Here is a 14,795-nt window from a genome sequence, read left to right on the forward strand (position 1 = left end):
TACAAAGGATTTCCCCCAATCAGCTTTCAGTTACTGTATAGGCTTCAAGCAAACTTGTGGAATGGTCGAACCCTGAACAGTGGACATTGGATTAAACAGCTTCTGTGCAGAAGTGTCAGGAGCTCCGAAACCTAGACGATCTATAATGTAAACATTTGCTTTGGCCTAGATCATGGGTCTCCAAACTTTCTAGGCAAAGGGACAGTTTACTGTCCTTCAGGCTTTAGAGGGGCCAGATGGTGGCCATTGGGAGTAGAAAATACCCCAGCATCAGTGTCCCATTATTCGTTTTGATGGAAGGCATAGTGCCCCGTTGTTGATATATGAATGAGAAGAAGAGTGCCTCATTGATGGTGTCAGTATGTGGAACAGTGCTCCATCTTTGGTGTCAGTGAAATAGTCCCCCAAGGGCCGGAGAAGGGCAAGCAGAGGGCCACCACTGGCCTAGGTGAAGCTATCATATCTGGTGGCTAATATGGATGCAAGAGGGGTGACCACAGCAAGAACATGCAAGCTCTAGTTGCAGTTTGCCCCTTGTGTTGGGCTAACTGGAATTAAAGTATACACATGTTTAGCCACAGCTGGTTTTAAAGGATTTGACTATCCCACAAGAACAGGGTTGTATTTAAACTATGTGATGCCCTAAGCACACCTAAAATATAATGTCCTTTTGTACAAACTTCTCCCTTTTGTATCATACAACCACTTTAGTAAAAACTATAGCTAAATGTGATATTGAAAGAAGAATGCTGACTGTTTTTAGTTTAAATATGATTTTGACCTGTACGCGGCAACATGGAAGAGAAAAGAGATAAGGTTTCATGTTCGTTGAAGTGAAAAAAGATCTTCCTGATGACCACATATCCATGCCATCCCTGAGGTGAGTGTGAATGGGAACCTCTGACCAGGCCACACCCCCCCCCCCCAACATGTTTCGCCCCGCCCCTCAGAGCTTAGTCATGGGACTAAGCTCCCTGTGACTAAGCTCTGAGGGGCGGAGCGAAACACAGTGGGGCGTGGCCTGGTCGGAGTCCAGGCTAAGGTTGTCATTCACATTCATCTCAGGGATGGTATGGATGTGCGGTCATCAGGGAGACCTTTTCATCACGCCATTACAGGGGCGCATTTTGTGGAGCCTGAGTGCTCCACAAAATGCAGGTTTGTTGAGCTATTGTGAGTCTTCTCACAGTATTCGACATACACCCTTCCTAGTTATAGTTTGCTCAATTTATCCATTAGCCCAGGTTTACACTGGGCTGCGAGAGTGAAGCCGTGAGAGTCCAGCTGTAAATCGCGGCCCGAAATTGCAAAAAGTAGTACAGAAAAAACTTTTGAAATCAGTGCAGCACCGCACCAATTAGGATGGTGCCATTATCGGCATATGCTGCCGATTTGACATGTCAAATCGCACCAGTGTGAAACAGGCCTTAATGTAAAGGGGGTCAGAATGGTAAACAAAAGAAAAAAAAAAGCAGTTTGCAAAATGTTCAGGATTGGTGCTACCATAGATGCTAGCCCACAAGTGCTCTTATGTTAAATACAAAGAGCTATGTAATCTAGGTTGTTGACAATATGACACGGCATGTTGTATATGAGTAAAACCTTGGTTTGTGAGCATAATTAGTTCCAGAAACATGCTTGTAATCCAAAGCACTTGTATATCAAAGCATTTTTTTACAGTGTATAAAAGAGAAGAGAGGCACCTCTAAGTGTAGCAATAAGTTGCTAAATGTCGTACCTCTAATAAATGTAACCGTATTGCTACACTTAGAGGCTCCTCACCTTCTTTTTTATACTCAGCTGTGACATGACGCTACTCTTATATCAAGACATCGCTTGTATATCAAGGCACATTTTATTGAAACATTTTGCTTTTCTTGCAAAGCGCTCTCAACCCAAGTTACTCTCAAACCAAGGTTTTACTGTATTCCTAAATCTTCAATTTTTTTTTTAAAGTGTAGTGATTTATATGCATACGATAGGCCAAAATGATTATATATTCTCTATATATATTATATATAACAGATACAATGCAATACTCCCAGAAGCAAAAAAATATAAGATCCGTAAAAAAAGAATATTGTTTTAATTTTTGCATTCATCCAATTTTCAGGAACCTCTTCGGGAAAGAAACTTTACATTTTGGCAGTGGTTTGATGGCGTTGTGGACCTCACAAAAAAGCATTTAAAAGATTACTGGTCTGATGGGTGAGTGTAAGGGCAGAAGTACATGGACAATTTGTAGTAGCACTACTAAATCTGTTACTAAACAAATTGAACAAATGGCTCCTTTTGATATAAGCTTCACAAGTAGCATATAGTAGTGTGCAGTAGTTATCAATGGCACTGAGATGGAACACCAGTCATGTGAGATTAAAGCAGTATTAGGCCCAAAACCAAAAATGTATTATACAGTAAAGCAGTTTACATTTTCTTTTTTTAGGCTTTTTTTTTTCCTTTATTTTTATCTGGTGATTCAGCCAGCAACACACTTCTTGTCTTAGGTTATCTCCACTCCAAATGGAGGCACAAAGGAGACACCTTTGTATACACAGGAGGCAGAAAAATGGGGGAGACGGGAGTGTTAGGCTGGATTCACACCTATGCATTTTTTGTGCTTTTTGCATTTTGAAGATTTGCACTACAGAACGTGTTCCATAGGAAACCATGTATAATGGACTGTAGTGCAAATCTGCAATATGCAAAAAGCACTAAAACTGCATAGGTGTGAATCCAGCCTTAGATGCACTAGCAGATTTTATGGACTTAACTAACAAATTAAAGTCAAACTCCAGCTAACACGCTATAAGCACATAACATTTTTTTTATTTTGAGATAAAAGTTTTACATAAATATATAAAAGCTGACCATTGTAAATCCACCATCAGTTTTAAATGGTTTGTCTCAATTCTCTAACTTCCACTTTTGCTGGACAGCTTGGCCTGTAAGGAAGCTAAAAAATAACAGACTTAAGCCTCGTACACACAATCGGATTTTCTGCGGACAAAGCATAGAACTTTTGTCTGAAGGGCTACTCTGTGTCATTAGTAAAGTGACAGTGCATATTATTAGCACTGATCACTATATTATTGTCATTGGTGATGTCAGTGGCAGTTAGTCAGTTCCCCCCAGTGTCAGATTGCCCACTGCAGTATTGCAGTCTCGTTATAAGTCGCTGATCACCGCCATTAGTAGTATAAAAAAAATCTAGTATATATCCCATAGTTTGTAGATGCTATCACTGCCAGACAAACCAATCAATGTACACTTATTGGGATTCTTTACCAAAGGCATGTAGCAGAATACATTTTGGTCAAAGTTTATTTCAATTTATTTTTTATTTTTTCATTTATATCACAAAAAATAAAAAACCCAATCATGATCAAATACCACCAAAAGAAAGCTCTGTTTGCGTGAAAAAAGATATATATATACTAGGGCTGTTACTAATCAAAATTTTTGTGTTCGATTAATCAATTTTTTTTTAATCGACTAATTTCGATTAATTATAACGCACATACAGATCCAACTACTTTTAGCTGATCTCTTTGGAGGCTGATTCCCAATGCAGCTACCAACCACTGGAAAAATGGATAGCAGGATACAAAAAACACACAAAGGCAGCGCTCGATGGGAATAACATTAAAACTTTTATAGTCTTCAAGTAGGTAACAAAATAAATATTGCACTGGAGATAAAATCGATGTAGCTACATAAACTGTAAAAATGGTGCGAGTAATACCAAACGGTAACAAAAGCAGTCATAAAAACATGTAGCTAAGTATGATACTGGTATAAAAATGTGTACAACGATGCCACTGCTGAATCCAGATGAGGAGAAGTTAACATCAGTCCATCGGCATGTATATGTCCAGTGAAGGGAACTATCACAACTCCCAGTGGATGGTTGTAGAATCCCAGTTGTAACAGCCCTTGTGTGTGGCAGATAGTAAGGTCCCGCCGACATGCAGATATGAAGGCACAGCAAAGGAGCCCTTCAGATGGACACGGCAAGCCCTGCCGGTGGCCTTGACATCACCGGATCTCCGACGGAACTCCCTGAAGCGGGCGGAGAGGTGAGTACAAATCAAAATAATTTTGATCGATCAAAAAAATGTTGATCGATCAAAAAAATTTAAGATTAATCGATGAATTAAGTGCTGAGCCGTCCCCTGTTGGCATAACGACTTAGGTGGACCTGTCCACTATCATCCTGCCCCTGGAGCATGAGCTGGACTGCCTTATTGATGTTGGTTTTCTGTGGTAGTGGCTAATTCGCTGACATGTCTTGGTTCTGTACTGCTACCTTTTGACCCCTGCGCGGGTCCTTGCTGGGATTTATGCCAGATGTTGGCTGTGCTATTGTACGTTTTGTATGTCTATGTGTTGTTGCAAATAAAATAAAAAAAGATTTAAAAACAAAAAAAAAAGATTAATCGATGAATTAATAGTTAATTTCCACAGCCCTAATATATACATTATGTTTGTGTACAATGTTGCATGACCGCTCAATTACCAGTGAAGGGGGTAAAACCTTTCCGGAGTTGAAGTCAATGCTACATGCTACTTATGTGGCTTACACGGTAAAGATTCTTCCATCTGCGTAGTTACGTTACCCATTATTTTCCAGCGCTTTTAGTTGCAACATTGAGCTACTAAAAACTCCACCTGACAAACTGTCCCATTGAGGTCAATGGGACCACGCTACAACTGCAAGAATGTTGCTTGGCTCATGATTGCTTGGCAATATTCCAATGCAAAATCCACCTTGGGTTTAAACAACAAACAAACATGCATTTAGAAGCTGACAGGATCTCCTCATGCCTGGTAACTGCTGCTCTACCACCCTCTGAAAAGTTATTACTTTTCAGAGGGGTAATAGAGACTGCAGCTACAAGAGCGCTTACAGTTAGAGAAAGAATTTGCTAAAAAGAGGGCACTGGTATTTTTTTTTTTTTTAGCTTGAAAAGGTTTTTGGAAAAAGGAATGGTAATATTGGCCTACTGTATTGATTCATAGTCTCCCACCTGCGCTACCTAGGTTTCACCTCAGTTCTAGCCATCTCCTTAGAGTAATTTGTCTTTACTTCATGTCCTACTGACAATGTTTTACCAGACAGGAAGTGAGGGAAACTCTCCAAACTTAATCCTGACTGAAATAGTAGAGTAGGAAAAGGCACACACGGAAAAGGCAAACACAGGTGTTTATTTCCGTGTGTGTCCCTGTTACAGCTTGTCCCTCATTTTCCATCTGGTGAAATAGTTTGTCAGCAGGGTAGAAAGTAACTTTCACACTGGGGCGGCGCTATACCGTTGGATTTGCCGCGGGATTCGGCCGCTAGCGGTGCAGTATTAACCCCCGCTAGTGGCCGATAAAGGGTTAATACCGCCCGTAATGCGCCTCTGCAGAGGCGCATTGCGGGCGGTATTGTGGCGGTTTCCCATTGTTTTAAATGGGAAGGAGCGGTGAAGGAGCGGTATACATACCGCTCCTCTCACCGCTCCAAAGATGCTGCTAGCAGGAATTTTTTTTCTCTCCTGCCAGCGCATCGCCTCAGTGTGAAAGCCCTCCGGCTTTCACATTGAGGTTGCTTGGCAGGAGTTTTTCAGGCGGTATAGCAGCGCTATTTTTAGCGCTGTACCACCTGAAAAACTTCTCAGTGTGAAAGGGGTCTAAAGGTAATTCCCAGTAATGGAGCCACACATATCAGTAAATAACTGGACAGGATTTCTATTCCTTCTCCGCTCTATCCAAATAAAGAATAAAATGTTTTTGGTTGACGTACTCTTTAGGAGCCTTATTTCCCTTTCATCTAATGTACAGTTTAACTAATTATGCTTTTATTACCTTTCTTTTGTCTAGATTAATATTGGGATTTGTCAGCAAGCAATATGTGCACACTATTTTGGGCAAAGCACACAATGGTACCTTCCTGCTACGATTTAGTGACTCTGAGATCGGGGGCATCACAATTGCACACATTGTTCGTGGAGATGATGGTAAATAAAATAATTAATCATTTTAATTTAATAGAACATATTGGATGTAGGAAGGAAAAAGGAGGCGCTGGCAAATCAAATGGGAGGACTGCTGCACCTGAAATTCCCTGAACTCCGGGAGAAAAAAATATATATGAAGGTAATGAAGTCATACCATAAGTGATAACAATCTATATGTAACTAATAAAAGTATGTAAAACATAGTAAATATTCAAAAATACAATACAAGTGTACAGCAACCTAATAGGCTGAAACATAAATAACAAAATAAACATTGATTCACACCCATAAAAGGCAGGTATGAGGTAACAACAGTGACCAAGTGAACGCACAGTCCCAAAAGTTGTATGAAAAGGGTGTATCAAAATAAAAGTACAAATTTTAATAAACATGTTTATGTTTAGCCTATCAGGTTGTTGTACAATTTTGTATTTTTGAATATTTACTTGTGATATGTTTTACTGCACGGATGTTAGTCCCACTAATAGTTGCATATAGATTGCTATCACTAAGGTTATGTTCACATCTCCGTGTTTGGGGGGCGACAATTGCGGTAAAAACTCGCAAATAGAAATGTCGGGAATTCTGTTCGCGCATTTTTACCGCAATATTCGCGGGGAAATCGTGCCACGTTTGGGGTGCTATTAAAATCAATGGGCAACACACTGGAAATGCACAGGCGTCCCACGATTTGCCACTATTGCGAATCGGGGGCAGAATCGTGGCGATTCTGCCTGCAATTCGGTACACGGAGATGTGAACGAAGCCTTGTGGTATAAAATTGTGATACATTGGGACAGCACACCTTAAGCACCTTCACAAATAGAACATATTAAACATATTCTTCCCATGTGCAAGTGGGTGCAAATACCTGTATTATACAGGTATCTGCACCCCCCTTCCCCCTGAAAGGTGCCAAATGTGACCCCGGAGGGGGGAGGGTTTCCGAAAAGCGGAAGTTCAATTTTTGGGTGGAACTCCACTTTAAGTTTTGAAAATTAAAGCTAGAAGATGCTTGTTTGTCATTGACAGCTGCTGTAGATACTGTCTGCTCCAGTCTTAGTAATTACCCCGTATTGTTTTAATTTCTTGCACTGCCTAACTAAAACAAACTGAATAGGCTTGGTCAAAAAAGGCCTAAAGTATAAGAACTCATAGCGATAAACAGGAATGTACAGTATCTTTTACTGACTGAACTGTAATGTACTGAAGTCTGAATGGTTTCTAGGATTGGCTTCTCTTAGAAAATGATCATCACTCTCCTTGTGCCTTACTAAACGAAACCTTTCCTGAGAGAAACATGGAAGTTGTCATTGCTAACTTCTTATTGCAGAATCTAATCTAAACTCCAGTAATACTGAATAGGCCCCTGCCATGTATGAAGGGGAGTCTTTATTAAAAAAATAGTTGACATTTTAAAGCCCAACCTTTCAGTTTAAATCATCTAAATACATTACAGGTCCATCAAAACATTAGCCACAGCCTGAGTAGAAAAGCCTTTCACCTAGTGTATTGAAGGACCCTTCCTTTTTAAGTGGAAGCAGTAGTCTTTCTGCAGAGGTTGAACAGACCTCCTGCTGAGTTAGTGCTGGAACTCTCCAAGCAGCAGGGAGCACAAGCTTTGCTGATTGGAGAGCTCTACCTCTGACCCATCAGGCGGTGGTTCAGACCTCAGCAGAGAGACCACAGCTATTAAAGAGAGCAAGGGTCCTTTTCTGCAGCATGCTGACAGGGGACAGGCTTTTCTATTCAGACTGCAACTGCTTCTAAGGAAAGCAAACTGTATTGTTAGTCATACACGCTTCGATAAATTATAGTTTTTTTTCCAATTAATATCTATTTATAGTCAACAACCCATTTAATATGTAGGCAGGTGCAGTCTACTTTCTCCACTGCAGGTAGCACTCAACTGTAGTGGCATTGCGGAGGGAGAGGAAGTTATAAGGAACATAGTTCCTCTATGGTTTCCTGGGTCACTGGAGAAGCATTCTGGTTAGATACTGCTGCCCCATGTGACTCTGGTGGCCATCTTGGATCAGGATGGAAGCATCTATATGAGACCCTAGCTCCCAGGCTTTGCGTGCATTCTGCATGTAGGTAGTGTAGGGACAAGTCACTCATCTGTCAGGCGCAGTGGGTAGCAGTAGAGAGAGGTTCCAGACGAGTAGGGAGAGAATAGGGACAAGCCATCCATCCTTCCTGAAAGCCTCCCCGTTTGGGTACAGCCCAGTCAGGCCGCATTTCACCCCTCAAGACAGATGCTGTCTGCACATCCGAATCCTGCTCTGCTACACCCTGCTTTTACATTTAATAAGTGTTTCTGGTCAAGTGCCTTCCTGCCAGGCTTGTTGTGAATTGATGAATTTAAACTTTAATAAGTACTGCTTCCTGCAACTGGACGTTGAGTGTTTACTGCAGCCGTACCATGCTGCACCTCCCCACAAATATGCTACACATGTGGAGTTCGATCAATGGTTGAAAGATAAAAGCTCTCAATCACATATATGTTGTACCCATGCAATATCATACTTTAATTGATCAAAATATAAAAAATTCATGAACAAAGCTTCTTAGTGCTGCCAATGGAGACAACACCATTGATACTTTTCTGACCTGGGTGATCAACTCAGTTTGATCAAATCAAATTTAAATAGAGTTTCAGTTGATTAGAAGAGAAGTGATGCCAATTTAGTTGTTTGCCAATTAGATAATTTAAATTAAATCACACAATGATCAGATAATAAACTCAAAGTGTAGATGACCACCAAAAGGCCCCATTAACCTCCCTGGCGGTATGATTCTGTCTGGAATTACTTGCCAAAAGCGGTACAATTATTTTGCAAGGACATTTGGCGTTTTATACTGTAGGTCTGTAATTTTTAGGAATAACTCATTTAAATCTGACCAAACAAGAGTCTAGTAGGCATCCCGGGTATGATTTTTAAAAAAAAACAAAATTATAAATTATAATATAATAAATAATTATAAATAATTATAACAAATAATAATATAATTATAATAAAAATTATTCAATAATGTAATCAACTCAAAATCACTGAAATTTGCTCAGTTGCAGAATTGTCGCTGTCATTACTTTTATTTTTTTATGACGTATTTCCCCACAAATTGCTATCGCACAAGTGATTATAATTTATTATCGCTGTTTTCTAGCTGCTCTAAAACCATTTTGACATAAAGGGACACTTTTGGTTGCTATGGACAATCTACAGTTTGCAGGGAGAAAGAACAGTTTTTATTATATAAAAGTACATGCAGGACACCGGGCAGACCACTAGGGACAAAGGGGGTGTGTATTTTTTACATACAGTACTGTAATCTATAAGATTACAGTATACTGTGTGTATTGTGTTTATTTACTTTTTTGAATTTGGCGCCGTTCTCCGCCCCTGTGCGTCGTAACATCCCAGGGAACGGAGATCGGCGGCACACGGGGACACTGTGAATCGAGCGAGGAGGACCCGCTCGCTCACACAGCGGGGAGACATCGCAGGATCCAGGGACAAGGTGAGCAACTTGTCTGTGGATGCTGCGAGCAGGTAAGCCGCGCCGCTGCACACTCTGCACAGCTACCCCGAGCGTGACTCGGGGATACCGATCGCAGCATGAAAAAACCACCCCGAGTCACGCTCGGGGATACCGCCAGGCAGGTTAACATGAAAGGTCCGATTGGGTCTGCCTGTCAGTTTTGGAGGTAAACCTGACTGGACCCTCCATTCTGTTAATTGACTTGTGTCCGTTTACACGCGCCTACCTCTAATGCAACCCAATCAGGCAGAACAAACAGACAGAGATTCGTTCCCTTTTCTCTGGCCAGATGGGATTGGAAGGCAGTTGAGTGTAAATGGACAGCCAGTCCAGTTCCATATGACTACCCATAGAGCAGAGCGGGCTGTGTCCATGTCCGCTCTGAATAAACTGAGCAAACACGGACCTATAATCTGCCTTCTTTGCCCTGCTCAGCAGGGGATCAGTGGACACATCCCCTGCTGAGCGAACCGGAGTTAAGCAGAGTCTGGCATGTGTGAAAGGGGCCAAAGACGTAGCACACATTTTATGTTAACTACTTGCCCACCGCTACACGCCGATATAAGTCGGCAGAATGACAGCGGTGTTCAAATGGGCTTACCTGTACGTCCCCTTTAAGAAGCTGTGACCGTGGGCTGCAAACTCAATGTTCACCAGTGGCCCACGATCGTGTGGGAAAAGGGAGTAGCAGCTCCAGGTGGGAACCCAGATGAATATCCTCTGCTGCAGACAACTCAGGTGCAGGCAATGCACTTAGCAAAGCAGGAACAAAAATTGTCTCTGGACAGCCGCACTCTAAACAAATTGTAGCCTTTATTAAAAGAAGGACAGCACTACAAGTCCCAGAAAAATAAAATAAGACCTGACGGCTGAAGCGTTTCGCACTGAAACTAGTGCTTAGTCATAGTGATCGTGTCATGGAGAGGCAGAATGGGAGATGCCTATGTAAAAAGGTAATTTCCCTGTTCTGCCTAGTGACAGGACAGTGATCTTCTGCTCCTTGTTATTTGGGAGCAGTGATTACTGTCATGTCCCTCGTAGCCCAGCCCACCCACAGTTAGAATCACTCCCTAGGACACACTTAACCCCCTTCCTTCACCAATAGTGGTTAACTCCTTCCCTGCCAGTGTCATTTACACAGTAATCAGTGCAATTTCACAGTCACGATAAAAATTGCAGATCGCCGCCATTATTAGTAAAAAAAAATAATTATAATAATAAAAATGCCATAAAACGATCCCCTATTTTGTAGACGCTATAACTTTTGCGCAAACCAATTAATATACGCTTATTGCGATTTTTTTTACCAAAAATATGTAGAAGAATACATATCGGCCTAAACAGAGGAAAAAAAATTTATAAAGTATATTTATTATAGCAAAAAGTAAAAAATATTGCTTTTTTTTCAAAATTGACGTTCCTCTTTTATTTATAGCGCAAAAAATAAAAATCGCAGAAGTGATCAAATACCTTCAAAAGAAAGCTCTATTTGTGGGAAAAAAAGAACGTCAATTTTGTTTGGGTGCAACGTCGCACCACCGCGCACTTATCAGTTAAAGCGGTGCAGTGCCGAATCGCAAAAAGGGCTCTGGTCAGGAAGGGGGTAAATTCTTCCCGGGCTGAAGTGGTTAATGTACCTGAAGTATATTTAGCTGACTTAAACTGAAAGCTCAATTCAGCTTTACAATTTTTTTTTTTTTTATTAGAGGCACCTCTACATGGCAAGAGTTTAAGCTTACATTGATTACATTGTTACTAAACATATTAAACTTTTTACCTTTTTGAATTACAAAGATTAAATTTGTAGTATTAACTGCTTAGATTAAAAATTAATAACCTGTAATATTCCTGTAATATCAGAGAAGGGCTGCTGAGGTGTGCAGGTACAAATCTAGTACCGGCTTTTCCATTTAGTAAACACAATTTGTGAATAAGGGGCCAAATCCTCAAAAGGGATACGCAGGCGGAACTGCTGTTCAGCCTGCGTATCCCTGTGCCTATCTTTGGAACTGATCCTCAGAAGCAGTTTTCCAAAGATAGGCAGAAGATCTGACATCCGTAAGACACTTACACTGTCAGATGTTAGGATGCAGTACCGCATCCGCCGCTGGGGGCATTTCGCATTGAAATGCCGCTTTGCGTATGCAAATGAGGACTTACGGAGATCCACAAAGCTTTTTAGCTTTGTTTTTTCTGCGTAAGTTTACGTTTGCATACGTAAAATTAGGGCTGCTTTTACAAGGTGTAAACTGTTTACACCTTGTAAAAACTGACCTTTTTTTCGATCGCCGCGATTTTTTTTAAATTTTGAATTTTATTTTTCGGCGCGTAACTTTTTTTTTACCCGACGCAACTTTATTGTCCCGTCGCAATCCACAAAGCCCGGCGTAACGTAATTTCGCGCGCTGCCCGTCGGGAAAATGACATCACGAGCATGCGCAGTACGGCCGGCGCGGGAGCGCGCCTCATTTAAATTGTCATCGCCCCCTGCAGAAGAGGACCGCCTTGCGCCGGAGACATTTAAGTTACACGGCCGAAAATTTCTAGGTAAGTGCTTTGTGGATCGGGCACTTAGGTAGAAATTTTCCGCCAGTGTAACTTAAATGGTAAAAGTTAGGTTACGCCGCCTGGCTGAGGATTTGGCCCAAGGTATCATTTTGCAAGCCAAAAAAAACCCCTAGTGTTTATCACTCCTGAAATGTCTTTCTATTAGGTGCATCATACATTATTATCATTTATGATAAATATCACTTGAAAGGCTAGTTTTAATTTTCTATGACAGCTTGATGAATTGGGCCCTGTGTATAATTTTTCAACAATTTCAAACCCAAATGCACTAAAATGTGTTTTTATGTTTGATTCCAGGTTCAGGACAGATCCAAAACATCCAACCTTTCACAGCGAAGGACCTACAGATTCTGTCCTTGGGTGACCGCGTCAGGGATTTGAAACAGCTAAAATTTCTTTTTGATAAAGGGGAAAAAGATGCAGTCTTTGAGAAATACTATAAAAGTATGTAACCCATTCACTAATCACTTCCTACCCTTTACTTTGCTTTGTGTTCAATCATTTGTACAGCGTCTTCTATGAACGTAAGCATGTAGCTAAAGTTATCAGCTTCCAGTCTGTCATCCTAAAAAAACTGTTAAACTTCTACATTCCTGTATGAAAAGTTACTATATTACTATTTACAGTTATATTGCTAGTTACCGTATTTATCGGGGTATAGCACGCTCCCGCGTATAGCGCGCACCCTTAAAGTTGCCCGAATTCCTGTGGAAAAAAAGATGTTTTGTACTTACAGTTTTGGTGTCTTGCGCGGCGTCCATCGGCGACCTCGTCGGGTCCGGCGTCCGCCTGCGGCTTCGGGTGTCCTCTTCCTCGGGTCCGGCGTCCTTCTGCGGCGTCCTCGCGTCCTCCCCGCTTGTTTCCCGCGAGTTTGAATACTGCGCCGACATATACCGAGCGCAGTACACTCGTGTATCGTCGGGCAGGCGCGGCAACTGTCGCGCTGACGTCCTGTACGCTCAAGACGTCAGTGCGAGAGGCGCCGAGACTGCCCGAAGATACACGAGTGTACTGCGCTCGGTATATGCTGGTGCAGTATTCAAACTCGTGGCGGCAAAGCGGGTATCGGCGTATATCGGCAAAATAGTGCGCGGTATACGCCGATAAATACGGTATATGTGGTTGGTAATAATAAGCATATAGTAGTGATTGATGGTGCTGTTCTCCTAAAGCAGTAGTTGCCAACTTGGGAATTCCAGTGCTACCCCTTATATCACAAAGGGGTCACACATAATATTTAGTGTTAGGAATGAAGTTCAAATCAATGAGATTCTCAAAGTTGCGCCAGAAACAGGGATGCGCTGCATTGCCTTTTCTCTGGTCAACTGAGTCACAAGAGACAATAAGTTGAAGTAATGGATAACCTAGCCCCCTCACCTAAAATGGATGCGCTCACAGCAACCATATTGTCAAGCCCTGTACACACGACCGGGATTCCCGGCGGTATAAAGTTCGCCGGGAATCCCGACGGGGCAAAATCGAGAACCTGCTCGGTAAGTTTCCCTGTGTACATACGACCGAGTTTCCCGTCGGCAAAACTGCGGGGACAGCTTTGGCCGGGAATTCCGGACGTGTGTATGCTCCTTTGCAGTGTTTCCCTATAGGAAAACTGCCAGGTTTAACACCTGCCGGGAATCCCGACGGGAAAATGGAGAGCAGGTTCTCTATTTTCTACTTTATTAAAAAAAGAGTCTGCCTTAAGTACTGTCAGTATACCCTGGCAGTAAGGCATCTGTTTGAAGAAGGCAGTCCCTGCATGAGTTTAACTTCCACAGGCGTGCACAGCCTATTGCATTAGAGTGTGCACCCTAAAGCTCAAACTCTACTTAGGTGCCCCCATAGGAAGCTGCTGACTATGGGGGCACTCAATAGGAGGGATGGGCTAGGAGCAGCAAAGAGGGACCCGAGAGGAAGAGGATCCAGGCTGCTCTGTGCAAAACCAACAAAGAGGTAAGTATGACCTGTTTCTTATTTTTTTAAACTAGACTTTACAATCACTTTAACCTATACGTGTACTTTGCAAATCTCACACCAATCTTTCTATTTGAAATTTTCCTCCCCCAGAAGTCTCCACCAGCGGTGCTGGGTACAAGAGAACAGTTATTATATTAAAAGTACTAGGGTAAGTTTCTCTCATCTAATATTTTTATTACATTTTCATTATAAAGAACCACATATACTGTAAAATACCTTGTCGACAATATGGAATTAAAATGAAGCAAAAAATCCAATTTTGTTTTACTCTCCAGGAAATACTACTCTAATGCCTCGTACACACGATCGGTTTTCCCGGTGGTCAAAAGTCCGCCAGTAAAACCGGGGGGAAAACCGAGAACCTGCTTTGTTGCTTTTCCCGTGTACACACGACTGGTTTTCCCGACAGGAAAACTGCAATGACAGCTTTGGTCGGAAAAACCGGCCCTGTGTATGCTCCACTGCAGTGTTTCCCATAGGAAAACTGCCGAGCAAAAAAACACGAGAATCACGGCGGGAAAAAAGAGAACAAGTTCTAATTTTTTGCTCGCAGTTTTCCTGTCGGGAAAACTTCTATGGAGCATACACATGACCGGTTTTCCCGACCAAAAGCAAACATGGCAGTTTTCCCATCGGGAAAACCAATCGTGTGTACGAGGCATAACAGTTAAAAAAGCGGTTTAGCACACTGACCTTTTCCCTAACCTC

At 41.9% G+C, this 14,795-nt stretch overlaps 1 protein-coding gene across 1 annotated transcript in view; it reads left to right on the forward strand.

Annotated features, from left to right (window-relative positions):
- STAT6 (signal transducer and activator of transcription 6) overlaps positions 1 to 14,795 on the forward strand; it is a 318,642-nt gene that overhangs the window by 279,022 nt on the left and 24,825 nt on the right. The window contains exons 14-17 of the mRNA XM_040340948.1: positions 2,114 to 2,208; positions 5,863 to 5,999; positions 12,411 to 12,557; positions 14,178 to 14,235. Of these exons, the coding sequence (XP_040196882.1) occupies positions 2,114 to 2,208; positions 5,863 to 5,999; positions 12,411 to 12,557; positions 14,178 to 14,235 (437 nt within the window). The remainder of the gene's footprint in view (positions 1 to 2,113; positions 2,209 to 5,862; positions 6,000 to 12,410; positions 12,558 to 14,177; positions 14,236 to 14,795) is intronic.

The sequence above is a fragment of the Rana temporaria genome, chromosome 2 (genome assembly GCF_905171775.1).
Source record: "Rana temporaria chromosome 2, aRanTem1.1, whole genome shotgun sequence".
In the NCBI taxonomy this organism is placed as follows: domain Eukaryota; kingdom Metazoa; phylum Chordata; class Amphibia; order Anura; family Ranidae; genus Rana; species Rana temporaria.